Genomic DNA, 26,741 nt, shown 5'->3' on the forward strand with positions numbered 1-26,741 from the left:
GGGTGCTGTGTAATATAAAGGGGTCCAGTGATACAGGGTGCTGTGTAATGTAAAGGGGTCCAGTGATGCAGGGTGTTGTGTAATGTAAAGGGGTCCAGTGATGCAGGGTGCTGTGTAATGTAAAGGGGTCCAGTGATGCAGGGTGCTATGTAATGTAAAGGGGTCCAGTGATGCATGGTGCTGTGTAATGTAAAGGGGTTCAGTGATGCAGGGTGCTGTGTAATGTAAAGGGGTCCAGTGATGCAGGGTGCTATGTAATGTAAAGGGGTCCAGTGATGCATGGTGCTGTGTAATGTAAAGGGGTTCAGTGATGCATGGTGCTGTGTAATGTAAAGGGGTCCAGTGATGCAGGGTGCTGTGTAATGTAAAAGGGTCCAGAGGTGCAGGGTGCTGTGTAATGTAAAGGGGTCCAGTGATGCAGGGTGCTGTGTAATGTAAAAGGGTCCAGAGGTGCAGGGTGCTGTGTAATGTAAAGGGGTTCAGTGATGCAGGGTGCTGTGTAATGCAATGTAAAGGGGTCTAGTGATGCAGGGTGTTGTGTAATGTAAAGGGGTCCAGTGATGCAGGGTGCTATTTAATGTAAAGGGGTCCAGTGATGCATGGTGCTGTGTAATGTAAAGGGGTCCAGAGATGCAGGGTGTTGTGTAATGTAAAAGGGTCCAGAGGTGCAGGGTGCTGTGTAATGTAAAGGGGTCCAGTGATGCAGGGTGTTGTGTAATGTAAAGGGGTCCAGTGATGCAGGGTGTTGTGTAATGTAAAGGGGTCCAGTGATGCAGGGTGCTGTGTAATGTAAAGGGGTCCAGTGATGTAGGGTGCTGTGTAATGTAAAGGGGTCCAGTGATGCAGGGTGCTGTGTAATGTAAAGGGGTGTGAAATATATATGCATATGAGCGTATAATTATTTATTTTTTTTTGGTGGGGGAGTGGATCTTGGGTGGGAGTTCCCACACTTTTCCCCCCAAGACTTGACCCCTGATAGGTTCCCTTAAGCTAGTGCATTGTTGGTTCATGTACCTTTTCCTTCTATTTCCCTTCTAAATGTTTTTTTTTTTGTCTGAATTTCTCACTTCCTGTTCCTCCTCAGTAAGCTGTTCTGGCTGACTAACCCCCAGCCAGAACGGCTCAGATGATGGGGGCAAGCTTACTGAGGAGGAACAAAAAGTTATACATTTAAAGGAAAAAAAACATTTAGAAGGGAAATCGAAGGAAAGGGTAAGTGAACCAACAATGCACTAGCTTAAAGGAACCTATTTATAAAATACAAATCAAACCTTTACAACCCCTTTATGAGCATACTAGCTCATTATGAATTACTTACCTTAGATCAAAGCCCACAAAGCCGTCCTCGTCTCCCCTTCAGGCCGCAGACATCTCTCCGGAAGGTTACTTCTGGGTATCGCCGCTCCAGCGCTGTGATTGGCCGGAGTGGCGAAGACGTCACTCCCCGCATGTGCGCGGGAGCCATCAAAGCCGGCATTAGCCATTCACAAAGACCGGCATTCTCAGTACGCCTGCGCTGTTGTAGGAAGAACAGGAAGAGAGAAATTCAAAGAAAAAAAACATTTAGAAGGGAAATCGGAGGAAAAGGTTAGTGAACCAACAATGCACTAGCTTAACCACTTAAAGGATCACTAAAGGAAATTTTTTTTTTTAGCTAAATAGTTTCCTTTACCTTACTGCAGTACTGGTTTCATGTCCTCATTGATCGTTTTTGCTTTGAAGTTGCTGTAATTCTGCTGTGATCTCCACACTTCCTGCTTGTCTGGCTCCTGGCAGCTTTTCACTGTGGTCCAAGCTGTGTGTCTAAAACTCCTCAGAACCAATCGGATTAATTTTAAAAACAAAACACTGCCCTGGATTTGTTTGTTTTTGTTCTGTGGGTCTCTTTACTTCACATAAACATGAAACCAGTTTAAAAACGAAAGTGAAACTACAGGCACATTATATGATTGAATTTAATCTATTTTTAATCATTTTTAAAAGGAATCAGTTAACTTTTATGTCTCTATACCCTGTAAACAGTCATTTCAGCAAAAAAAATATGCAGGTTAAGGACCTTTTTTAGAAGAAAAATTGCGCTAACCAAAACAACGTGATTAAATAAATGAATATAAAAAAAGGCAGCAATAACGTGTCATAGCACAAACAATATAGGAAAAAGAAAATATCGCGCCAATCTATAAAAATTATTCAAACCTATGTGACAACACAATTAGTGTAGTGAATAAATGTCCAAAAAAAAGGAAAAGAAATAATGTCCCTGTAGCATGTGAAATATACCACACTAGCATGTGTGGGAAGCATTCAAATCCTTATTGGAATAACCATAGTAGTGAGTAGTATTAAAAGTCCAAATAGCTGTGAAGTTTCTTGGGACAAACAACACCCGGTGCACAAATGATTAAGTGAGCCACCACCACATGGACTGGGGCTTACCAGAACACATATAAATAACAGCGTTATTTAAAGATAACAGCAGGGGTCTCCAAGGGGTCTGGTCACAACACAGGATCAATGGATGTACTGCATATATCTTTCACTGGTATCTCCACGGAGGGATAAGATAAACTCGTACTGACAGACTCTCGGACCGTAGCAGGAAACAATGGCATGTCATGCAGAGAGAAAGCCGCACATAGCGTAATACGTCCAAAAAATACTTTTATTAAAAGAGTAAAAACCTACTTACATCAATTCAATGAAATATAGGCACATAAAAACAGTTAGCCGGCCGGCATAGATGGGAGCCCTTCCTCCTTGTATAAACGCGGTGACGTCACTGCACGCCTACGACCCAGACGCGTTTCGTTATAGGTTAACGTTTTCAATGGGATGGGCTCTGCAGTGATTCACCGCTTTAAATAACCAGGCCTCGCTTTGATCGCCAGGAACCGGAAGTGGCGAAAACGCCATTTTGGATTTGGGAAAATGTAGCAAAACGGCATGCCTAAACAGGGATGCCTCGAGTGAAAAAGACAGGGAGATCCATGTCTTATGAGGACAGGATTGTTTGAGAGTTAAACAATATGTGTGTGAAAAATAGTGAACCTAATAATAATATTATTATTAGGTTCACTATTTTTCACACACATATTGTTTAATTCTCAAACAATCCTGTCCTCATAAGACATGGATCTCCCTGTCTTTTCCACTCGAGGCATCCCTGTTTAGGCATGCCGTTTTGCTACATTTTCCCAAATCCAAAATGGCGTTTTCGCCACTTCCGGTTCCTGGCGATCAAAGCGAGGCCTGGTTATTTAAAGCGGTGAATCACTGCAGAGCCCATCCCATTGAAAACGTTAACCTATAACGAAACGCGTCTGGGTCGTAGGCGTGCAGTGACGTCACCGCGTTTATACAAGGAGGAAGGGCTCCCATCTATGCCGGCCGGCTAACTGTTTTTATGTGCCTATATTTCATTGAATTGATGTAAGTAGGTTTTTACTCTTTTAATAAAAGTATTTTTTGGACGTATTACGCTATGTGCGGCTTTCTCTCTGCATGACATGCCATTGTTTCCTGCTACGGTCCGAGAGTCTGTCAGTACGAGTTTATCTTATCCCTCCGTGGAGATACCAGTGAAAGATATATGCAGTACATCCATTGATCCTGTGTTGTGACCAGACCCCTTGGAGACCCCTGCTGTTATCTTTAAATAACGCTGTTATTTATATGTGTTCTGGTAAGCCCCAGTCCATGTGGTGGTGGCTCACTTAATCATTTGTGCACCGGGTGTTGTTTGTCCCAAGAAACTTCACAGCTATTTGGACTTTTAATACTACTCACTACTATGGTTATTCCAATAAGGATTTGAATGCTTCCCACACATGCTAGTGTGGTATATTTCACATGCTACAGGGACATTATTTCTTTTCCTTTTTTTTTGGACATTTATTCACTACACTAATTGTGTTGTCACATAGGTTTGAATAATTTTTATAGATTGGCGCGATATTTTCTTTTTCCTAGGTTAAGGACCTTGCCCCTTTTTGCGATTCGGCACTGCGTCGCTTTAATTGACAATTGCGTGGTCGTGCGACGTGGCTCCCAAACAAAATTGGCATCTTTTTTTTTTCCCACAAATAGAGCTTTCTTTTTGTGGTATTTGATCACCTCTGCAGTTTTTATTTTTTGCGCTATAAAGAAGAATAGAGCGACAATTTTTTTAAAAATTCAATATTTTTTACTTTTTGCTATAATAAATATCCCCAAAAAAGATATAACATTTTTTTTCCCCTCAGTTTAGGCTGATACGTATTCTTCTACCTATTTCTAGTAAAAAAAAACGCAATAAGCGTTTATCGAATGGTTTGCGCAAAATGTATAGTGTTTACAAAATAGGGGATAGTTTTATGACATTTTTATTTATAATTGTTTTTTTTACTAGTAATGGCAGCGATCAGTGATTTTTTTCATGACTGCGACATTATGGCAGGCACATCAGACACATTTTTGGGACCATTGTAATTTTCACAGCAAAAAGTGCTATAAAAATGCACTGATTACTGTGAAAATGACAATGGCAGTGAAGAGGTTAATCACTAGGGGGCGCTAAGGGGTTAGGTGTGCCCTAAGGGAGTGATTCTTACTGTAGGGGGGCGTGGCTGTAGGTGTGATGTCACTGATCGTTGTTCCCTATATCAGGGAACAGACGATCAGGGGAGACACGATCGATGACGTCACACCTACAGCCACACCCCCCTACAGTTGTAAACACTCACAAAGTGAAGCCTAACTCCTACAGCGCCCCCTGTGGTTAACTCCCAAACTGCAACTGTCATTTTCACAATAAAGAATGCAATTTTAATGCATTTTTTGCTGTGAAAATGACAATGGTCCCAAAAATGTGTCAAAATTGTCCGAAGTGTCCGCCATAATGTCGCAGTCACGAAAAAAATCGCTGATCGCCGCCATTAGTAGTAAAAAAAATAAAAAAAATAAAAATGCAATAAAACTATCCCCTATTTTGTAAACGCTATAAATTTTGCGCAAACCAACCGATAAACGATTTTTGCGATTTTTTTTTACCAAAAATAGGTAGAAGAATACGTATCGGCCTAAACTGAGGGGGAAAAAAAATTATATGTTTTTGGGGGATATTTATTACAGCAAAAAGTAAAAAATATTGCATTTTTTTCAAAATTGTCGCTCTATTTTTGTTTATAGCGCAAAAACTAAAAACCGCAGATGTGATCAAATACCACCAAAATAAAGCTCTATTTGTGGGGAAAAAAGGACGCCAAATTTGTTTGGGAGCCACGACCGCGCAATTGTCTGTTAAAGCGACGCAGTCCCGAACTGTAAAAACACCTTGGGTCTTTACAATTTCTTTTTTGCAGAGGAGTTTATTACCACTTTAATATGGTGTGCGCTGAATTAGTAGCTAGGCACGTCGGTATGATTATAAAACTCCACCTTCACAATATCCTCCATCTACATTACAGCACCTCACTCTGCTGGTCAGCAGTCAGCACGCGCTTCCTTCTACACAGCTCCTTCCGCTCCCTGGAGCGCCCTCTAGCGTCCTCTTTCCAAACAAACAGACGGAAAAAAAAAAAAAGACAGTCTGGCCAATTAGCGAGCAGGAAGTTGTTGGGCAGGCCAATCACGAGCAGTGGTGACAAGGAACAGGAAGTGGCAGCGGCTGGAGAAAGATGAGAAGAGAGGAGTTGGCAGTGAGGGGATCAGCTTATGTGTGTAGCGTGTTCCTCCCTTCTATCATTGTGTGTATGTGTGGAAGTGGTGGAGCTGTGTCTGTGTGGATGTCATTGTTTCTTTGTCATGCAGCCAGACTTTCTTCTCATCCGTACAGAAGGATTGTGTAGTTGCTAGTGTGTGTTTATCAGTATATATCTAGGTCACTATATCATATGATATGGAGGCAGGGAGGGCTGCCAATAGCATACATTGTACTAGAAGGATGGCTGCCTGATCCTCCATGCTTTGTTTACTTCCATTATGATAGTTATCTGCCTGTTCACTATGAAACTGCAGCCCAATGCTGGCTTTTGTATCCTGCAGGTAGGCATTCATTCATTTCTATGGACTGCCCCACTTGCACAAATACAGGGAAAAAAGTTACTGCAGTTTTCTTTCAAATAGCACAGCACGAGTCACCTAGTGCCGCAGCACCATGCGATTTGTAGTGTGCAAAAAATGCTTCACGTCTTCTGATGCTTGAAGGTGCCATTAAGAAATACAGGCGCCCCCCACGCATCCTCTAAAGAGCAGCATGCGGTTTGGGAACGCATGCAATTCTTTTGCGCTTTCTTTCCCCACACAAGCATGAACCTAGCCATAGAAGAATCGGAATTTGGCTGGTTCAGCAGGAGCCGCCGAATTTCAATCCGTCCATGGTCAGGTTGATTGTACTAAAGTCGATTAGTCGATCGACTTCAATACAACCAACCTGTTGTTGTTTTTTCTGCCCAATTATTGCCCAGTGACTATAGCCACCAGGAGTGATCATTGTATTCTGCTGGCAGAACACAATAGCGCAGTGGGAGGAATTCAGATATGTGCGGATCTGAGAAGGTGTGTATATCATATGCGCTTTGCATTCAAAACGCACTGCTCTTTAGCAGATGCATGGAGGTGACATTAATTCTTTATGGTACCCCCATGCATCTGAAAATGCACGAAAACATATGATGCTACAGCATCACGTAGTTGTGTGTATGGTGGCTTCCCTGTGACTGTGTTCTAGGAAAAGGGTCAGGCACCTTTCCCTGCATTTCACACAGGTACAGCAACCCATTCAAATTAAAGGGCTGTTGTGGCAACACAAGCTTACCTATACAGAAGCTCAAATATGTAAACCTGGCCTTAGGCCACATGCACAGGTGTTTAGCTTTTGTGCGTACAATCTCAATGTTTTTATGCGCCCAGGAGAAACAGATGTAGCTTCCAGCCCCTCTGCCTGTAGCCTGTCAAAGTCTAAGAGAGGCTAAAATATGCATTTGCTGTACCTGTGTTTAGGGATCTACAAAATCAAAGACCTATGCCCAGAATACAGGTATTCTGCATTCAGAGCAAATGTTCCTGAATGTTAAGACCCCTAAATGGTACAGCAGCCAGCCACAGAGTATTTAATCTTGTCATAGACTTTGACAGGCTGCAGGTAGCGGGGCTGGATGCTTCCAGGATGCTCAAAAACTGTAGGATTGGGTGCACAGGGGCTAAACATCAAGTGTACATTGTGTCCTAATATATCTGGGGTGTGCCTTGGGCAATGAGAGTAGGGTGGTTGCCCAGAGACTTTGGGGTGCATTGGCACTCTGAGGAAGAAAGACAAACCATAGAATTATAAAGCGGAGCTAAAATAGAAAAAAAAAAATTGCAAACAGGCAGGCTCTTTATTGCAGAAGAGACATGCAGTGTCTCCTTGGCAGTGCAATGCACCTATTTGCCTGTTCTCATTCTCCTGGAGAATGTACGCTGGGTTCCAGAACAGAGGTAAGTATTTTTTTTTCTTTAGTTCCCCTTTAATGCTCAGTTTACAAAGCTATGGCACCAGGATAAGAATACTTATGGGAAATAAAAGTGATAGTTTTTTTTTTCCAGTCTAGTTTAATGGGAATTGAAAATTAGTCTCATGGCTAAAATAAAGATAACTCCTCACCACCTTTTTTAACCCTTTTGATCGCTGTGGTATGCTTGCAGAATGACCCTATTCACTTGAATAGGTCGCGTAGTGGCTGCTGAAAACAACGGGGTATAGTTCCTGCTGCAAATCATCACAGCCATGCCATGTATACACCTCTGGCCGCTGCCTCTGCGCTTAAAGGGGCTAGTGGACACTTACACATTCAGATTATGCACATAAACAGTTCAAAGTAATGTTTTTTTAAAGCAGACATTCACTCCCAAAATTGACTTTTCCTCCCTGCAAGACCCAAATCCCTTTCCTGCATTATTTAAAAAGCCATTTTTTTTTATGATACGCTTCACCCCCCCCCCCCCCCCCTTTCAATTCTTGCCTAAGAAACAATGACGTGTCCTGCTCTTGCAGCCTCCTGGGACATTCTCATCACATATCCCAGGAGCCTGCAAGAGCATGGATACACAGTGCTGGAGGGCAGACTTTGTGGCTTGTTATTGGGGGGGCCAACTGCAAGAATCTGGAATAGACAGCCGGCTCCCAATAACGTAGGCAGGGAATATAGAAGTGAGGAAGGGCCAGGGCCTGTGGCAGCAGATTGTAACAGGATAACTTTGAATTCAGGTGAGTATGCTAAAGGATCCCTGCACAACAGGTAAAGCCGGCCATAGACCATTCGAATCTCGGCTGGTTCAGCAGGTACCGGCTGAGATTTGAACCTTATATGTTCAGGTTGATTGTATCCAAGTCAATCCATCCATCGGTTAGCTTGGGGACAACCAGCATGTCGGATTTTTAGGATGCGATTATTGCCAGCAGCTATAGTTGCTAGTAATAATCACTGTGATCTACTGGCAGGGATGGATCCCCATGCCCCCTCCCACTGCTGGGAGATCACAATAGGTGCACAGGAGGTATTCCCCCATCAACACTGACTGTGTTAATGGGGAAATCAGGTGATTTTCTTTCCTGCAACCAGTGGTTGCAGGAAAAAAATCCATGTGATCTATGGCCTGCTTATGAGGGGTGAAATTCCTCTTTAGTATTTCTGCCTAAGATGTTACAATTTTTACCTTTGAAAACCCTTGCTCCAGCTTGCTCTCCAGCCCTCTCCTTGCAACTCCCAGAACTTCTGGTATTTACGCTGACTACTTTATTAGCAAGGGTTAGCACAGTCGCCTGCAGCTTTCAATTTTTAAGCTTGTAGGAGGGTGGTGATGGGGTTTGGCCTGCCATACTAGGTTTTCGAGCTGTTTGTATTGATGCACACAGTTTTGAGACATTTAGCTCTAGTCCTGGGTAATAACGTGCACACAAGAGGAAGGAGCAACACTAAAAAAAAGGTAAATTCTAAAAATAGTGCAAGCTGGCTAGTGGTTGTCAGTAAATTACAAATCCTGAGTTGTCTATTTTGAAAAACAAAGAGGTCTAAAACAAGGTGCTATGATCTTCTGAGACCACCAAAGTTTTTCCCTCCCCACCTTGGTGCCCTTGATTTTTTTTTCTACTTGATATGTACTTGGACCACTCAATGCACTTTTCCCCACATCTAGAGTCTGTCTGATTTTTTTTATTTATGAGCTATGTTTTTGGTTGAGTCATTGCCTCTAATCTAAGGACAATTTTGTTGCAGGGCCGAGAGTTCTGCTTTGGTGAAGATCGGAAGCCTTACAGATGTGAGATAGGATACTGCTGTGGTGATACAGAGTGCTGCACTTACTACTATGAACTGTGGTGTAAGTCTGTAGTGGACTCCACTCAGATACCATGACAGTAGAAAGTCTATGCTAAAGAGAGGGTGCCAATATAGTACAACATCCTGAAAAGCTATTCATACAGGAAAGGAAAAGAAAACAGCAGACTTTACTGGTACCAGAAAAACTACAACAGTTATTTATTTTTTAACTGTTGTAGTTTCCCTGGTACCAGTTAAGTTTATTTTTATTTTTTTCATTACTGTAGTAAAAGTCTACAATAATGAACATTACTGGCTGAGATAAATGGTCTCCTTTTAGCCAAAGCCATATATATGTGTCCTAGAGGTTTTGCTACATTTCTTTATGTAATGTAGGAAATGTAGCATCTGTAATGGTTTATGTTAGTACTTCAGGTTCCCAGATAGACACATACAGTGCATTCAGAAAGTATTCAGACCCCCTTCACTTTTTTACATTTTGTTATATTGCAGCCTGATACTACAGTTGCTTAACCTCTTCCATACCGGGCAGTTATACACCCATCCATACCGGGCCTATTCTGGCACTTCTCTCCTACATGTACAAATCATAATTTTTTTGCTAGAAAATTACGCAGAACCCCCAAACATTATATATGTTTTTTTTAGCAGACACCCTAGGGAATAAAACGACGGTCATTGAAACCTTTTATCTTGCACGGTATTTGCGCAATAATTTTTCAAACGCCTTTTTTTGGGAAAAAAATTGTTTCATGAATTAAAAAATTTTAAAAACAGTAAAGTTAGCCCAATTTTTTTGTAAAATATGAAATATGATGTTACACCGAGTAAATAGATACCTAACATGTCACGCTTTAAAATTGCGCACACTCATGGAATGGCGCCAAACTTCGGTACTTAAAAATCTCCATAGGCAACGATTTGAAATTTTTTACAGGTTACCAGTTTAGATTTACAGAGGAGATCTAGTGCTAGAATTGTTGCTGGCACTCTAACGCACGCGGCGATACCTCACATATGTGGTTTAAACGGCGTTTACATATGTCGGCGGGACTTGCGTGTGCGTTCGCTTCTGCGCGCAAGCTACCGGGGACAGGGGCGTTAAAAAAATAAATTTTTATTTCTTTTTTTTTTTTTTATATATATTTATTTCTTTTTTACACTTTTTTTTTTAATTTTTTTTTTTTTTTTATCACTTTTATTCCTATTACAAGGAATGTAAACATCCCTTGTAATAGGAATGTGTGTGACAGGTACTCTTTATGGAGAGATGCGGGGTCAATAAGACCCCACATCTCTCCTCCAGGCTGGAAAGCATGAAATCGGTGAAAAAAAATTCACCGATCTCATGCTTGTGGTTGCTTAGCAGCCGCAATCGCGGCTTTGTTTACTTACGGGACCCGGGCGTGACGTCATCACATCGCGCCCGGGTCCTCCGACGGTCATAGAGATGACTGGTGACCATCTGGTCACCAGTCATCTCTATGCTTCCTGCGAGCGCCGGACGATTCGTTCTCCGGGCCCCCGATGGCACGGGAGAGCCCGGAGAAGCACCGGATGGCGGCGGGAGGGGGGGGATGTCCCCTCCCGCCGCCTGTAAGAACGATCTAGCGGCGGAACCGCCGCTATGATCGTTCTTACGTTGTGCAGAATCGCCGGCAGTTTAGAAGGATATCTGAATGATGCCTCTAGCTGCAGGCATCATTCAGATATCCACCCGGAAAGCCCAGGACGTCATATGACGTCCACTCTGAACGGCAGAAGTTCTTTGTGGACGTCATTTTACTATGGGCCGGTAGGGAAGTGGTTAAATAAAAAAAATTCTCATTAATCTACACTTGGTATCCTGTAATGACAATGTGAAAACAGAATTTTAGAAATGTCTGGGAATTTATAAAAAAAAAAAAATATCATCACATTCTCCTTTCATAATTTCTCCAAATGGAGTGGCTGAGCAGTAAAGTTTTTTTTTTTTATTTATTTATTTTTTTTCTTTCGCTAACAGCACTGTTTATACAAGAAGTGATGGGGTGAGTATTACCGCGCTTACCACAAGAGTGGGGGAATGGGGAAGGGATAGGGGTACAGCCGCTGCACTGGGTGTGTATCAAACCAAGAGCAAATAAAGAATAGAGAGGTAGTGCTGCGCTGTGAATAGGGAATGGGGTAAAGTGCAAAGAAAGTATGGCAAATCCTTAAATATGGAAAAAATATAGTCTGACTGGTAATCACAATAGTAAAGAATAATAATAATATACCATAAAAAGTGAATATCATAAAAATAAACGTGCTACAGTGCAGCCAAGGCTAGCTGCCAAATTGTGAAGTACAGATTACCTGTTGTTAGGTACCGATCCACTGTTTATACAGATAACCTGTTGTTAGGTACCGATCCACGCGTTACTTTTCGAGCCGGGGAATGCCCAGAGGCTCTGTTTTTGTAAATCTATTTAAAACCAATAAAGAGAATAAAAAAAAAAAAATATGAAATATCGCATTGGACAAAGTATTTAAACGGTTTGCAACAACATTTAAAATTTGAGCTTAGATGATGCCTCTCCAGTCTCTTGATCGTTGCCGAGATGTTTCTACACCTTTTTTGGAGTCCACCAGTGGAAAAATAAATTGATTGGACATGATTTGGAAAGGCACACACCTCTCTGTAAAAGGCCTCACAGCTGACAATGCATACAGTATCTGAGAAAAAGCCATGAGGTCAAAGGAACTGTCTGCAGAGCTCAGAGACATGATTATTACAAGGCACAGATCTGGGGAAGGCTATAAAAAAATTCTGCACTAAAGGCTCCCAAAAGCAGAGTGACCTCCATATTTCTCAAATGGAAGAAGTTTGGCACAACCAAAACTCTTCCAAACGTGGGGGAGAAGGGCCTTAGTAAAAGAGGTGACCAAGAACACGATGGTCACTCTGAGGCCTCGTACACACGACAGAGTTTCTCGGCAGAATTCGGCGAGAAACTCGGTCAGAGCCGGATTCTGCCGAGAAACTCTGTCGTCTGTACACTTTTTTTTTGTTGGAGCCGCCGAGGAACTCGTCGAGAAAATAGAGAACATGTTCTCTATTTTCTCGTTGTTCTTTGGGAGCTCTCGGCCCGCCGAGCTCCTCGGCGGCTTCAGGGCTGAACTCGACGAGGAACTTGACGTGTTTGGCACGTCGAGTTCCTCGGCCGTGTGTACGAGGCCTGACTGTGCTTCAGAGATCTTGTATGGAGATAGAACAAAGAAGGACAACCATCACTGCAGCCTGCCACCGATCTGGTCTTTGATGGCAGAGTGGCTAGATGGAAGCCTCTTCTTGGTGCAAAACGAACAAAAGCCCTCTTGGAGTTTGCAAAAGCTTTATTGCAAACTCAAAGTGATCTTTCAAAGGGTGTTGTTGCAAAGGGTCTGAATACTTTTTCCCATGTGATATTTCAGTTGACATTTTAAAAATTCTGTATTCACATTGTCATTATGGAACACTGAATATAGATTGAGAAGGAAAAAAAAGAATTTAAACAACTGTAGTATCGGGCTGCAACATAATAAAATTGAAAAAAGGTGAAGAGGGTCTGAATAGTTTCTGGATGCACTGTATACTGTATGCACAAGGCAGAAATGCCTAGCCATCAACATTAGTCCAGAACAGCAAATTCTAGCTGGAAAAACACAACCTGGCAAATAACCCATTTACTCCAAGACAGTATGTGAATGTCTACTGGGAATTCATAATGTCCACAGACAGTTATTATGCAAACCTATCACTATGAGTACATTTTCAGTAAAACAAGTATTTTAATAGTTTTGAAAAGGTGCATTAGAATTAGAACATTTGTCAAGTTTTTTTTGCTATGTCCCTGTTGTGAAGATTTTGCCTCTCTTGCTGTTCCTTTACCACCTGTATTCAAAAATCTCCATAAGACTAGGTTCTCACATATGTAGGTCGGGGAATGCATGTTAATTGCACATGATCCCTGAGCTGCAGGCAAATGCATTGCTCTTTAACAGATGCTATTCTTCATGGCACCTCCACACATTGAAATGTGATGAGTTTTCAGGTATGCAAAACCACCTGGTGCCGTAACACAATCCGGCTCTGTGCAGCCACGTTTTGAAAAAAAGGGTCGGACTTTTTCCCTGCAGGTACAGCATCCTATTCAAATGAATGGACTGCTATGCCCCTGCACATGTTTACCTGTGTTTTTGTGACGATAGTTTAGCTGTGTTTAAAGAAAATTATGTCTGAATTTTGAATTATTTGTGCGCAAGATCTGATTGGACACTAAACGTATGTAAACACCCCAAGCAGCAACACCTAAGGCTTCAGTTACACTGGCACTCTGCATTTAGAAAAGTTAAATGCAGCAGTATCTTTGCCTTTACCTGCATTTAGGTTTTGTCAGTTTAGCTGTGTTTAGGGAAAATTGTCAGAATGTCCAGGATCAGATTAGACTCTCTAAAGCCCCGTACACACCGGCAGAATGATGGGAGACAAAAAATACTGGCTGAGATTCTGCCCATGTGTATGTCGGTCTGTTCGACATGTCGATGCTTCTGTCAGAGGTGCCTGCTGGAAAACCAGCAGCCGACCGACTCCCAATCATTGATCTCAGCCAATTGCAGAGAACGCTGATTGGAGTGTTCTGGTGGGGGGGGGGGCGTCCCCCTGTCAAGACACAACAGCTCAGTGGGGGAGATCGCTGGACTAATCTTGCATGGTTAGTACAGCGGCTCCTGATCGGAGCTGTACGTTTTTGTGTGTACCTGGCTTTACTGTGACTAAATACTCCTATACGCAGCTAAACCTGCTTGAAAGCAGAAACTTCTAACTGCAGGAAAAATTGATGTGGGAAGTATCACAATTGTCTACTTTCTAGATAACACTCTAGACAAGACTAAATGCATGTAAACACATATAAGGCCTCATTGTTGCTGACACTTCTGCGTTTAGCTTTTCTAATCACTGCGAAACTGACCACATCTAAACGCAGGTGAACGTTCAATGTAAATGGCACCATTAAAAAAATCATTACATGCATTGATATGCGCATACAAATGTTCTCTAAATACAAATAAACACATATTATGACAGGTTTGACAGCGTCAGCATGAATGAGGCCTTACTGTGCAGTGTGGTGTGCTACAACAAATGCGCAATAGTGTGTCGGTGTACCATTGAGATGAATGGTATTGCAACGCATCAACGTGTGTATGGTGCATCACACACACACGTTAGAGCTGAACTCTAGTTTTTTAGTTTTTGATATACTTTACAGAGTTTGTTTGGGCCAGCTGGGCCCACACAAACTATGCCCCTCACTAACATGTGAGGCCGCTGGATGTGCGGTATAAACTGTATGCAGCTGAGGCCACACACAGACTCCTGCACTGTGTTCCGAGTTTGAGCCGTGACTTCCTGTCTCATACCCGCAACATATTAGAGTTCATCACAGCGGCGCTCAGCCATTCAGTAAAAGCGATGTATTTTAGCCATGAATAAAAATCCTCCTCTGATTGGCTAAGTCAGAGATGCGGCTGATGATGTCACAACCTCTCGCTTAGCCAATCAGAGGAAACTCATGTGCAAAAGCACAAAACACACAAAAAAAGCACTGCATAAACGGATTAAGGCAGGCTGCATAGCTGTGAACTGAGCCTTATTGAGAACTTTCTTGGTTTATGTTGGCTCATCTCACCAAAACCTGGTTATACTTTCTTATACCTGATGCAGTATTTAGCCTTGGCTTCAAATTCAAGCCAACATATACATGTATATTGATATTTCAGAACAGTTTTTGTTTTAATTTTCAATATTATGAGTGCCTGGAAGATGTTACTCAATCATTCACAGACAGTAATTCACTACTCAAAACAGTTTTTGGTGCCGAGATCTCTTTTCTGTCATATTGCAGCACAGAATATGGAGCTTTTATTGCCAACAGTTTTGCTTTCCAGGTAATTACAGGTCTGCAGTTGATTATTTAATATATGTGTTAAATCTCATCTCCATGTTTACTGTCTCTTTAACTAGTTATTTGCACCTAGCTGGCCTAAATTACCGTAACTATTTTCTACTCCGCCCACTGAGTGCGCTGTATAAACTGTATGTAGCCATCCAAAACAAAATTGAATCAGGCTGAGCACTACTCAGCCATTCTTAGGCAGCTTTGTATTCTCTGAATAAATACAAAGCTTCCTCTAATTCAGTGGTCATCAACCCTGCCCTACAGGGCCTACTAACAGGCCAGGTTTTATGTATTACCTTGGGGAGATGCAGTCTAGAATACTGCAATCACTGAGCAGCAAATTATATCACCTGTGATGTATTTCAGTTATCTTGCAAACCTGGCCTGTTAGTGGGCCCTGTAGGACAGGGTTGATGACCACTGCTCTAATTGACCGAGTCGGAGATTGACATTATCTGCCCACCATCCCGCTTCAGTCAATTAGAGGAAGCTTTATATTCATTCAGAGAGTACAAAACTGGCTATGGATGGCTGGGCAGCGCTCAGTCCAACTCAATTTTGTTACAGGTGTGGAAGGGGAAGTTTCTATCCCACTGCCGGAACACAGTGCTGTATACTAGGGGTATTGAATATAATCGCCGAATCGGTGCATCGCGATTCGACGGTCCACGATGCGGCATCGATGCATGCAACCCCAATAATCGATGTCCGTGACGTCATCCGACATGCCCCACCCCTCCCGGGAGATCGCTCCGAGCAGGTCTTTTAAAATACCCGTTTTGTAATAAATGCATGTTATAATCCATTAAGTGGCCACCGCTGTATGTGCTTTTTTTTAAAATATATGCAGATTCATCCCTCATAGCTCCGTGTGTATTAGGGTTGTCCCGATACCGATACTAGTATCAGTACCGATTCTGAGTATTTGCGGGAGTACTCGTACTCCCGCAAATACCCCCGATACCGAAATAGAATACTTCCCCCCCCCCCCGCCGCCGTCGCTGTTACGCCACATCCCGCCGCCGTTATGCCGCATCCCCGCTACCGCCAACTGGGTAATACGCGCGGAGAACATTACAGCTTTGAATAGCTGTAATGATTTGCGCCGCGTATAGACACTCCCCCTTGCTCTGGTGAACTGTCCAATCCCGAGCGAGGGGGAGTGTCTATACGCGGCGCGAATCATTACAGCTATTCAAAGCTGTAATGTTCCCCGCGCGTATTAACCTTCCGGCGGCAGCGGGGATGCAGGTAAGGGGGACATGGCTGGATATGGGGGGGAGACATGGCTGGATGGGGGGGAGACATGGCTGGATGGGGGGGAGACATGGCTGCATGATGGGAGACATGGCTGGATGGGGGGGAGACATGGCTGGATGGGGGGGGGAGACATGGCTGGATGGGGGGGAGACATGGCTGGATGGGGGGGAGACATGGCTGGATGGGGGGGAGACATGGCTGGATGGGGGGGAGACATGGCTGCATGGGGGGGAGACATGGCTGCATGGGGGGAGACATGGCTGCATGGGGGGAGACATGGCTGCATATGGGGGACATGGCTGAATATGGGGGGAGACATGGCTGCATGGGGGGCGACATGGCTGCATGGAGGGAGACATGGCTGCATATGGGGGACATGGCTGCATATGGGGGGGACATGGCTGCATATGGGGGCAGACGTGGCTGGATATGGGGGGGACATGGCTGCATATGGGGGCAGACATGGCTGGATATGGGGGGACATGGCTGGATATGGGCGAGACATGGCTGCATATGGGGGGGACATGGCTGGATAATGGGGGGACATGGCTGCATATGGGGGGGACATGGCTGCATCTGTGGGGGGACATGGCTGCATTTGGGGACACATTTAAAAAAAAGTATCGGCATTCGGTATCGGCGAGTACTTGAAAAAAGGTATCGGTACTTGTACTCAGTCCTAAAAAAGTGGTATCGGGACAACCCTAGTGTGTATATAACTGTACATGTGATCATGTGACTCCATGGTCCGGCCCGTCTCTCTCCTCTCACATCCCTCGTCTCAAGTCTCTCCTGACGTTAGCCCCGCCCGCCTCTCTTGTGATCTGATACTTGTTTAGCTACAGACGGTGGGCGGGGCTGAAAACGGACGTCAGGAGAGATGTGAGACTTCAGAGGAGAGAGGCAGGCCGGACCATGTAGTCACATGAGGGGCATATACAGTTATATACACACGGAGACATGAGGTATGAATCTGCATATGTTTTAAAAAGCACATTACAGCAGTGGCCACTTAATAGATTATAACGGCATTTATTACCACAGGTATTTCATCAGCAGTGTGTGACTACTCCTACACGTGCTCTGTGCCGGCATTTCTCTGGCTCTTTGCATATTCCACTGTGTTAACTCCTAGTGTGCTGTAATGTGCAAAGCCCAGAGAAATGTCAGCACACAGACAGTACAGTGAAACTCACAGGGCTGTTTGTGAGTTGTGGATTCTAATCCCTCCTGACCTCCCAGCAGCCACATGCCTGAAACCCTGTAGTGCACTTTTTAAAGGGGAGTTCCACCCTATTTTTAGTTTATTAAAAATCAGCAGCTACAAAAAGTGTAGCTGCTGACTTTTATTAAACCGACACTCGGTGCGGCTGCACGGAGCCCCCCTCCTCTCCAGCATCAAATCCACTGTGGGCACCCGGCCATGAAAGTTACGGCTTCATGGTCGAGCACGCACTGCGTTCTGTCATTGGCCAGCCAATCTTCTGGGACCTGTGTTGTGTCCCAGAAGACATGGAGGGGCCGCCTAGGGCAAGAGGAGTCGCCTCCTAGGTGGTCGGGACAGGAAGTCCGACTATAAAAAGAGGTTACGCCCCCCCTCTAAAAAATTACATGCCAAATGTGGCATGTCAGGGGGCAAGGAGTGCTTAAAGCGGAAGTTCCACTGGGTGGAACTCCGCTTTAAGGGAGTGAGGTTATTTTTAATTCAAAGCAGTTCCAGTAAATGTTTTGTTTATTAAAAGTCAGCAGCTACAAAAAAAGTGTATCTTCTGACTTTTAATAAAAAGACACTCATCTGTCCCACAATCCAGCGACGTGGCAACCCGAACACTCCATGCTCTCCCCTGCCTGTCTACAGCGCTGGCAATGCTGCTCACTGAGCTGCCGGGCAATCTTCTGGGACCTGTGATGTGTCCCAGAAGATTGCTTTGAGGAAGGGCCGCCTAGGCGGCCCAAGCGGAAGTGGAAGCGCATCAGCAATCGTGATGCATCGCCGAATCTAATTGAATCGTTGACCAGATAATCATAATCGAATCGTGAGCCCAGTGCAGATGCGCACCCCTACTGTATACTGTATGTAACTAGGGCTACATACTGTTTATGTATTGCGCCCAGCGGATGCACCTGTTAGTGTAGAAAATAGTTTATTCTGACCAGCTTAGCCCAAACAAGCTAGTTTGCCCTGGTTCGCACTAATGCGATTTCGGATGCGCTCCAGAATGCACTGATTCACATGTCAAATGAAATAACGTGTCTCTATGGGGGTCTTGCAGTGCGAATGCGATTCTAATAAGGGTCCTGTGCATGCTTGGTGTGATGCTGAGCAACATATAGTTGAATAAATACTGGAAATGCATAAAGGGAAAAAGAGAGCACAGGGTCTGGTGCAAAACCTTTTATGAAAATTAAATGTGACCTAAAGAAGGAGGCCGTGCCCTCTGAAACACGTCCTGGCAACCCCTTTGTGTATTGCCCATCAGCTGCCAGCCCTCCGAGTCACATGGTAGTGCGGACAGCACCAGCGATCGTATAGCCATGGAGTCTCCAGACAGAGAGAGCGGTCTGCGTGTAGCGTGTCGTCTGAACACGCAGATCCTTTCTGTGAATGTTGACATCCTGGCTTAGAACACTTTCTACTGAAGGAGACCTGTATCTGCTCATGTCTGTGAGTGTATTTATTTTAACTAATTTTAATAAAACGTTTTGCACCAGAGCCTGTGCGCTCCTTTTCCCTTTGTGTTTTTACAGCCCTCAGTGTCCCACTGATCAAAAGAGCAGCAACGTGGTGTAAACCAAAGAGATTTAACCCCCTACTATGACAGACTAACTATTTGGATCTTCTGTCTATAGGTTCCTACAGACTTTAGCGCAAGTACTGGGGTGTATGTGTATGGAAAACGCATAGGTGTTCAAATACAATGCGATTCCAGTGCATTTTCTCGGACTCTGTGCTGTTTCTCAAAAGATCAAGAATGACAGCGAGACACCATGGCATAAATGTAAATCGCAGCTGCATCCAAATTGCGTTGGAATTGCAGATAAACGTGGATGAATTTGCACTGGCTGTGATCCTTCAAGTCACGTTACAAAACTCATTCAAATTGCACCTCATCAGAGTGAACCTTAAAGAGACAATAAACCTGGAGATCCACTTTAAGGGTTGAGAGTAGTGCTTAGATTGTACAAAGATACTGCTGCTGCTTTTTTTTTTTCCCACACTCCCAATGACTGAATAGAGCACCAGGGAGTGAAAGGAAATTGAGCACATGCTGCTCGGTAAGGGTAAAGTTAGAGACCTTATTTGTGTAGACATCCAAAATCCCTGACACTGCTGTGCTGCCATCTTGGTTGTGATATCAGCAGACTCTGAGCTGTCACTCAAGTGACACTTTATAGTAATCCCCTTATCTCCTCCCCCAGCAGCTGCATTAAATGTTACAGAGAGGTGAGGGGAGGGGCAGAGATGCTGGGCCAGCACAGACAGTATCTCTTGGACAAGGAAAGGGCTATGATGTGTGAAGAGGAAGGGGGCTGTACTAGGAATTTACTCTCCTGGAGTAGTCACATTTTCTTTGCAGGTTCAGATGCACATTGTAAGTGAATAAAAAAAGAAAAACTGTTTAGTGCTTCTTTTACACCTTTTCAGTTTTAATTCCAGTATGGCATGTTTACTTTCCAGGGTTCTGGCTGGCCTGGACGCTCATCATTCTGGCAGGCTGCTGCTGTGCATATCGGCACCGCAGAGTAAAATTAAGACATCAGCAGGAGCTGAGACAGCGTGAGATCAGCCTTATGGCCTACCAGGGGGTCGCTCCATCTGCCTCTGCTTCAACTGCCTTAGGTAATTTCTAGCCTCCATTAAGTGTGTTATATAATCATGAACCTCCTAGGATTGTTACAGGAATGACTTGTGAACCCGTGGGTCCTATGAATGACTTCTGGGTAACCCTGAACAGTGGAAGTTCTGGGTCTAGGAGAGGGCTGCAAAAACTAACAGAAGTGCCTCAGCTCAGTCACCTACTTAGCCAAACCTACACAAATACCAGGTCTAGGGAGCAGTGCACCTAAACTCCTGCAGTTGGTAGCTAAATGTGTAAGTTATATCAAGCCATTTCATGTCCTAGATTGCAACTGAATTCTAAATGTTTGGTGTGGTTCCTGTGCTCTGCATCAGTCTGAAATCAGAATATAGATTCCAGAGAGCTGGACTGCATGCCATTCACATCACAGGCTATTTAAAGAAAAAAAGGAGACCATGCAAAGAACAGAATTGGTGTGCAAAGTGGAGTAACCCATAAATGATATTTTCCATTCTGAGTACAGCGATCTGAAATGTACTGCAACCTGCATACCATATTACCTTGCTTGATTGTGGTTTGCATTTTTCCTGGCTGCTTTAAAAATGAAAAAAAAAAGATTAAATAAAAAATACCAACACAGTGCTAAAGTCCAATGAGTCTTAGAGCAAAAATAAGAACACAATGAAAAAATCCATAGAAAAAAGATTAGTCCTGTGCAATAACAAATGTTTTTAAGGAGTCAACCAGTGAGAGAAATGACAACTGCAAAGATAAGATAGAAAGACAGAGAGCATCTGCTCCTGGTGCAATACGGTTTGTTGTTTAGAGATAAAAAGTATCCAAGTAACACTAAATGCCTATTCTATTCTTGCAGAACTCCAGCCAGAAATCACAAAAAAAAAAGGAGTAGCACATTAAAAGATGAAATAAAAACGGCCTTTGGTGCAATATTCACCTTTGGTCCAAAGATTTCCTCCACAGTATTATTTTTTTTTTTTTCTACCATTAGATGTCCTCAGTCTGATATCCAACAAGTAGAGCCGGTGTTCTGTCAATTTCTCCAACCCATCAGAAACTGCACTCATAATATCCTGCACCGGACTCTCCTTTCGGTTGCCGGTGTTGTGTAAAACCACCAATTCCTCAAAAAACTCCAATTACTGCTGATTTAACGAAACCGGAAGTTAAGTAGTTGGAGTTTGACGGGTTGAAGAATTTGACAGACATCGGCAACTCTTAAGTCCATGCAAATTACATGACAGCGAGTATAAAATAGGGGCTTACGTGTTTCATCAGAAAGCCTTGATCACAGCACATAATAAAATTAGGTAAAAAGTAAATATGGTATAATACACAAGCTCCACCTCTTCATTATTTAATACATCAATTATATCATTAAAAATCAACGACCGGTATATCCCCTGTCACTGATTTTTAATGATATAATTGATGTTCAATGCAGCTGAACTCATTAGCTTTCATTTTATTATGTTCTGTGATCAAGGCTTTCTACCAGTACGCTTAAACCTGTCATTTGATGTGTACAGAATTCGGTGGCCGGAGCTAGTGGCTCACAGGTGGCAGAAACAACTACAGGAAGCGGCAGAATCTGACATCGTCAATCGCACCATTGCTAGCCCCTGCACGAATGTAGGCTCCATCCTCTTTGTCATGTGATGTATGAGTTAAGAAATAGATTTTCGTTTACCTGTAAAATCCTTTTCTTGGATTACATCACAGGTTACCAAGATCCCTCCCCTCTTGTCTCTTCCTCTGCTACAAAAATGAGGCTTAACTGAGCTGGGAGGGGTTATGTCTTTTTTGGGCAGTATCCATTCACTTGGTGGTGGCAGTCCAAACCCAAAATCCTAATTTTCCTATGTATCTGTTACATAGTCGTATTATTAACGCTCTATAATAATATATAATCAGTATAAAGAGGTAAGCTTTGTACATTTTGCTGTAATGTTGTGGTGGCATTTTTCCATGTCTGACTTTTTCTACAGAGGTCTGGCCAACCTGCAAACTGCCTACATATGAAGAAGTGACCCAGGACCCACCCACGCCTCCACCACCCTATTCTGAAATTTTGGAGGAGACTGTCACAGGTGGAGAGAGCCACCCTTTTCCTGCAGCTAGTTCTGTAAGTTTAGATCTAACGCTATCTCAGCAAGAAGCAGCCTCACCAGAGGAGGTATCTGCAACAGATCATCTTGTGTATCGATATGACTGTATGGAGCAAGAGAGTGCCAGTGCCTTGGAGAGGAGACGTCACATCACAGGGGATTCAGGAATCGTTCTTTGTGATGAGAAGGTCATGTGCTTGAGTGGGAGAGAAGACGAGACTGATCTATGTAGCGGTTGATATGTCTGCATGGAAACCGGGGAGCTACACAGACAGGGGAATAACTAAACCCTATTTCAGAGAATTCATTGGCTTAAATGAAAATCTGTAGTGAGGAAGTTTGAAAACTGACATTGCTGACCCCTTCTAAAAAAAAATACTTGGTCTATGGCTGCCTTGCTGATCCAGAGGTTGTATTACTTTCTAAATCAATGACTTTTAATCAATATGGAGATTAGGAGTTATGCCTTTCCTCTGACTTTTAATCTACATACTTGCCCCCTGGCCAGTGTCTTAAAGCATTACAACCAGAGAGCCAGGCAGCTAACATTTTCAGGAGGTCATCATTGGCAGTCTCCATATTTCCATTAGTACAGCTTTTTATTAATGGGCAATACATAACCATAAGGGGCTCTATCCCATGGACATTAATTTACAAGGGCTGTTACACCAGGGGGAGCAGTGGCCTCGCCAACCCTGACAACCCTCTATTTCCAGGCACTATCCTTGCACTGATGGCATCTTCTTACAGAGCTTTTGCACTTTGTTTTTGTAAATTTGTCATTGGGTTCAAGTGGAGAATCCATATGTGTTTTCCTTGTTATTATAATTATGTTTTTTGTATAGAATTAGACACATTTTGTTACTGACATCAGAATGCTGTGTAATATTGTAATCACAATGGCATGGTCTCAACGAATGATTCTTTATCTGCTTATCAGAAGGGAATACTGATAAATAAACCAGCTCAGTTTAACAATGGGCTTATGGTCATTTACAAGTCATTGGTAGATTTGCCATTGTTGAACAGGACACCTAAATAGGCTGTACATGGGTCGATTTTAATGCATTTTCTGTTGCTAAGGCCTTTGGTTAAATATTGGGAAATGGCTTAGTGGTACTGGAAATTTGATTGAACAGGATGCTACTGGTATCTGAAATGGTATTGCACAGAGCAACCCTGACCCTCCCTTTTCTGGGTCCCCTGCCCATTCTCCTGCCTTCATAGTGAACTGCTTGCTATTAGAGCATTCATGCGGGCTCCATCCCGAGCCGCACTGTGTGTGTCCACAGATGCATACACAGTAGAGCTGCACAATTCTGGCCAAAATGAGAATCACGATTTTTTGCTTAGAATAAAGATCACAATTCTCTCACAATTCTCACGGCGTAAAATGTTTTACATTTATACAAAAAAAATTGGGCTAACTTTACTGGTTGTTTTTTTTTTTTTATTCATTAAAGTAATTTTTTCCCCAAAAAATTGCATTTGAAAGAACGCTGCGCAAATACAGTGCGATATAAAATATTGCAACAACCGCCATTTTATTCTCTAGTGTCTCTACTAAAAAAAGAATGTATATAATGTTTGGGAGTTCTAAGTAATTTTCTAGCAAAAATAAATTATGATTTTAACTTGAAAAGAGCTGTCAGAAAAAGATTGTTGACGATTAATCGTGCAGCTCTAATACACAGTGCAGCTCGCCTCCGCCCCCACTCTGCTCATTGACAGCAGCAGGAGCCAATGGCTTCGCTGCTGCCTCCAGGTCCAGAGAGAGCGCGCGCGAGCTGTTGGGCACAGTGCTGGGGGGGATACTATACACAGAAGTTTTTTACCTTAACAAAGTGAATGCATTGGGGGGGGGGGGGGGGAGCTTCTACCTTCACAACCACTTCAAAAGGGAAAAGGTATTTTTAAGCTTTTTCACGAATAGCATATAAATATCTTTTATAGAATAAGTCTTGTCCAGTCAACCTCATGTAGACTTGAAAACAGTCTCTGCCAAAGCCATGCCCCCTGACATGTTTTGCTCCGCCCACTGGACCATAATCATAGGGAAAATCTCCGAAACATGAATGAGCACCTTTAGCCAGGAACAAAAAGGCAGCACAGGAATTTATTAGGCCAGTTCCCTTCTGGTCTGTTTTAAATATACAATTAAAAGGGCTTTGTTATATGTAAGTGCAAAAATAAGTACCTGTTGATCATCCAGAAATCCTGTAAACTCTCTGCCCCTACTGCCTGTTATCAGTTAGCATTGTTCTCTCTGTGGAATAAAGAAACACTTCCTGTTAGGACAGGAAGTGTTTCTTTATTCCACAGAGATAACAACACTGGTGCTACATAGATACAGTGCAGCGTGCAATGATTTGGGTTTTAACCCCAGGACCTAACATGGATCACCAAGTAAGTATTCAAAAAAATAACAATTAATACAACCACCACATTTAGTAAGCTGTCATGTATCCCATCTATTGTACATGTTCATTTTTTCTGGGGTAAGCACACTGGAACTTTTTAGCCAACTTAAAGCAGATGTAAACCCTCCATATAACCAGTGAAGTGAACACTGTCAGATGATACAAAGGGATGAAACTAATCTCCCTACATAAGTTTTACATGTATATCTTCTGTTTTTACCTTGATATACTGTTTAGAAAGTGCACATCTTGTTAGAATTTTCACTCCCTGGTTCCCCTGTAGGAGGAGATCATTCCTAGACACTGAGAGAAAGCTAATTGGAGGAAAGGTACACACATCCCTCCCCACACATGCAGAGGTTGCCTGCTCCAGGCCTCAGAGAGCTTGTCAAAGTTTTCAGGCTGATAACAGACGAACGGAGCAAGACAAAGCTTCGAGACACAGGGCTTTGAACACTACAGATATATGTGCCCAGCTCAAATTTCTTGAATCGGGTTTACATCCACTTTAATAGCACATTTTCCATGCATTCACTTTTCCAAGAAGACCCGGAAGTGAGGCTGAATACAGGTAAGGGTACAGATCTTGAAAAATATTACAACACTACAGGCATTTATTAAGGCTGCAGAAATGATAGATAGAAAGTTCAGTTTGAGGGTGAACCTCCGCTTTAAGTGGTTGTTGAAATCTAAACTACATATACTTTGCAAAATATATTTTGTGTTCATGCATCACTACATGTTTACATCTGTACCCTAAAGGCACCCCCCTGAATTCCCCTCTGCACCTGCTTTCTCTTTTCAAAAACATGGCATGACAATCTGTGAATGAGAGAACTTCACAACTTTAGTTCTCAATGAACTGCAAGGGTGCTGATGAGCATGCTCGTAGTTTATTCACAAGCCCTGCAGCTTTCAAACTGACAGCCCGAACAAATGCAAGGGCTAAAAGCTGTAGGGCTTGTCTGCAGGATCCTGACATTGCACCCATAATCCACTGATCATGAATGCAACACTTTGCAGGCTCCTGTGGGGGGAAAAAAAAATGCAAAACATTTTTTGCCCCAAAAGGTAAACATATCCTGTAAGATCATACTTTTTTTTTTTTTTTTTTTAGTAAGTAAAACAGAATGTGGGGCTCAGGAGTAAGCAATGTATAATTTAGAGATCAGTGGAAAATATTGCAGGGGTCAGTAGTATGTAATTGCATCCGCTGTATAATGCATGCAATACTTTTTTAGAGCTGCTGATCAACACCCATCACCTTTTGTATATACTAATGTAAGTCAGTGTAGCAATGTCAGTGCAGGGCTCAGAAATAAGTAACGTGGAATTCAAAGGTCAGGAGTACATAAAGCAGAATGCAGGGTTCAGGAGTAATTAACATAACCACCCCTCCCTTTTCCAGTAAGAAAATCTACCCCCCCCCCCCCCAAACTAAAACAACCCATGGTACAAAGCTTAGAAATAAGTAACACAGAGGTCAGGTGTGAGTAAAGCAGAATTTTGAGGTAAATAGTACATAAAGCAGAGTGTCAGTACTATGTAACCCACAGTGTAGGGCTCAGGAGTATGTAACGTAGAATGCAGAGGTCAGAAGTTAATAAACACACCTCTTACAAGCCGCCTTCCCTTTTTCCCTCCATAATACCTCTTGGAGCTAGAATCGCTCAAATTCCTCTTTCCTTCAGTAAAATTCAATTTCACATTATAGGTCAAGGAAGTTCTTCTGGGTCTACCTTTGGCTGTGTAATGTAACACATCAGAGCTGATGAGGAGCCTTACCTGAGGCCTGAGAGATGGCAGGCTGGATATAATATACCGTCACATGGCCACGATAGGTGGGTAGTTTGCGATTTACCTATAGTTGACCACT

General features: G+C 43.1%; 1 protein-coding gene across 3 annotated transcripts; it reads left to right on the forward strand.

The window, feature by feature from the left end:
• The first annotated feature begins 5,585 nt into the window (after positions 1-5,585).
• LOC120933012 (WW domain-binding protein 1-like) lies at positions 5,586-23,420 on the forward strand. 3 transcript variants are annotated; one of them, XM_040345946.1, is made up of 4 exons: positions 5,586-5,693; positions 9,234-9,336; positions 20,199-20,360; positions 22,326-23,420. In XM_040345946.1, exons 1-4 carry the CDS (start codon positions 5,655-5,657, stop codon positions 22,682-22,684), a joined length of 663 nt encoding a protein of 220 aa, XP_040201880.1. In that variant the 5' UTR covers positions 5,586-5,654; the 3' UTR covers positions 22,685-23,420. The 3 variants fall into 3 exon arrangements, with proteins under 3 accessions (XP_040201880.1, XP_040201879.1, XP_040201881.1); XM_040345945.1 differs by having other exon boundaries at positions 5,598-5,723; XM_040345947.1 differs by lacking the exons at positions 5,586-5,693; positions 9,234-9,336 and adding an exon at positions 19,354-20,112.
• The last annotated feature ends 3,321 nt before the right edge of the window (positions 23,421-26,741 follow it).

Source organism: Rana temporaria, chromosome 3, assembly GCF_905171775.1.
Source record: "Rana temporaria chromosome 3, aRanTem1.1, whole genome shotgun sequence".
Taxonomy (NCBI): Eukaryota; Metazoa; Chordata; class Amphibia; order Anura; family Ranidae; genus Rana; species Rana temporaria.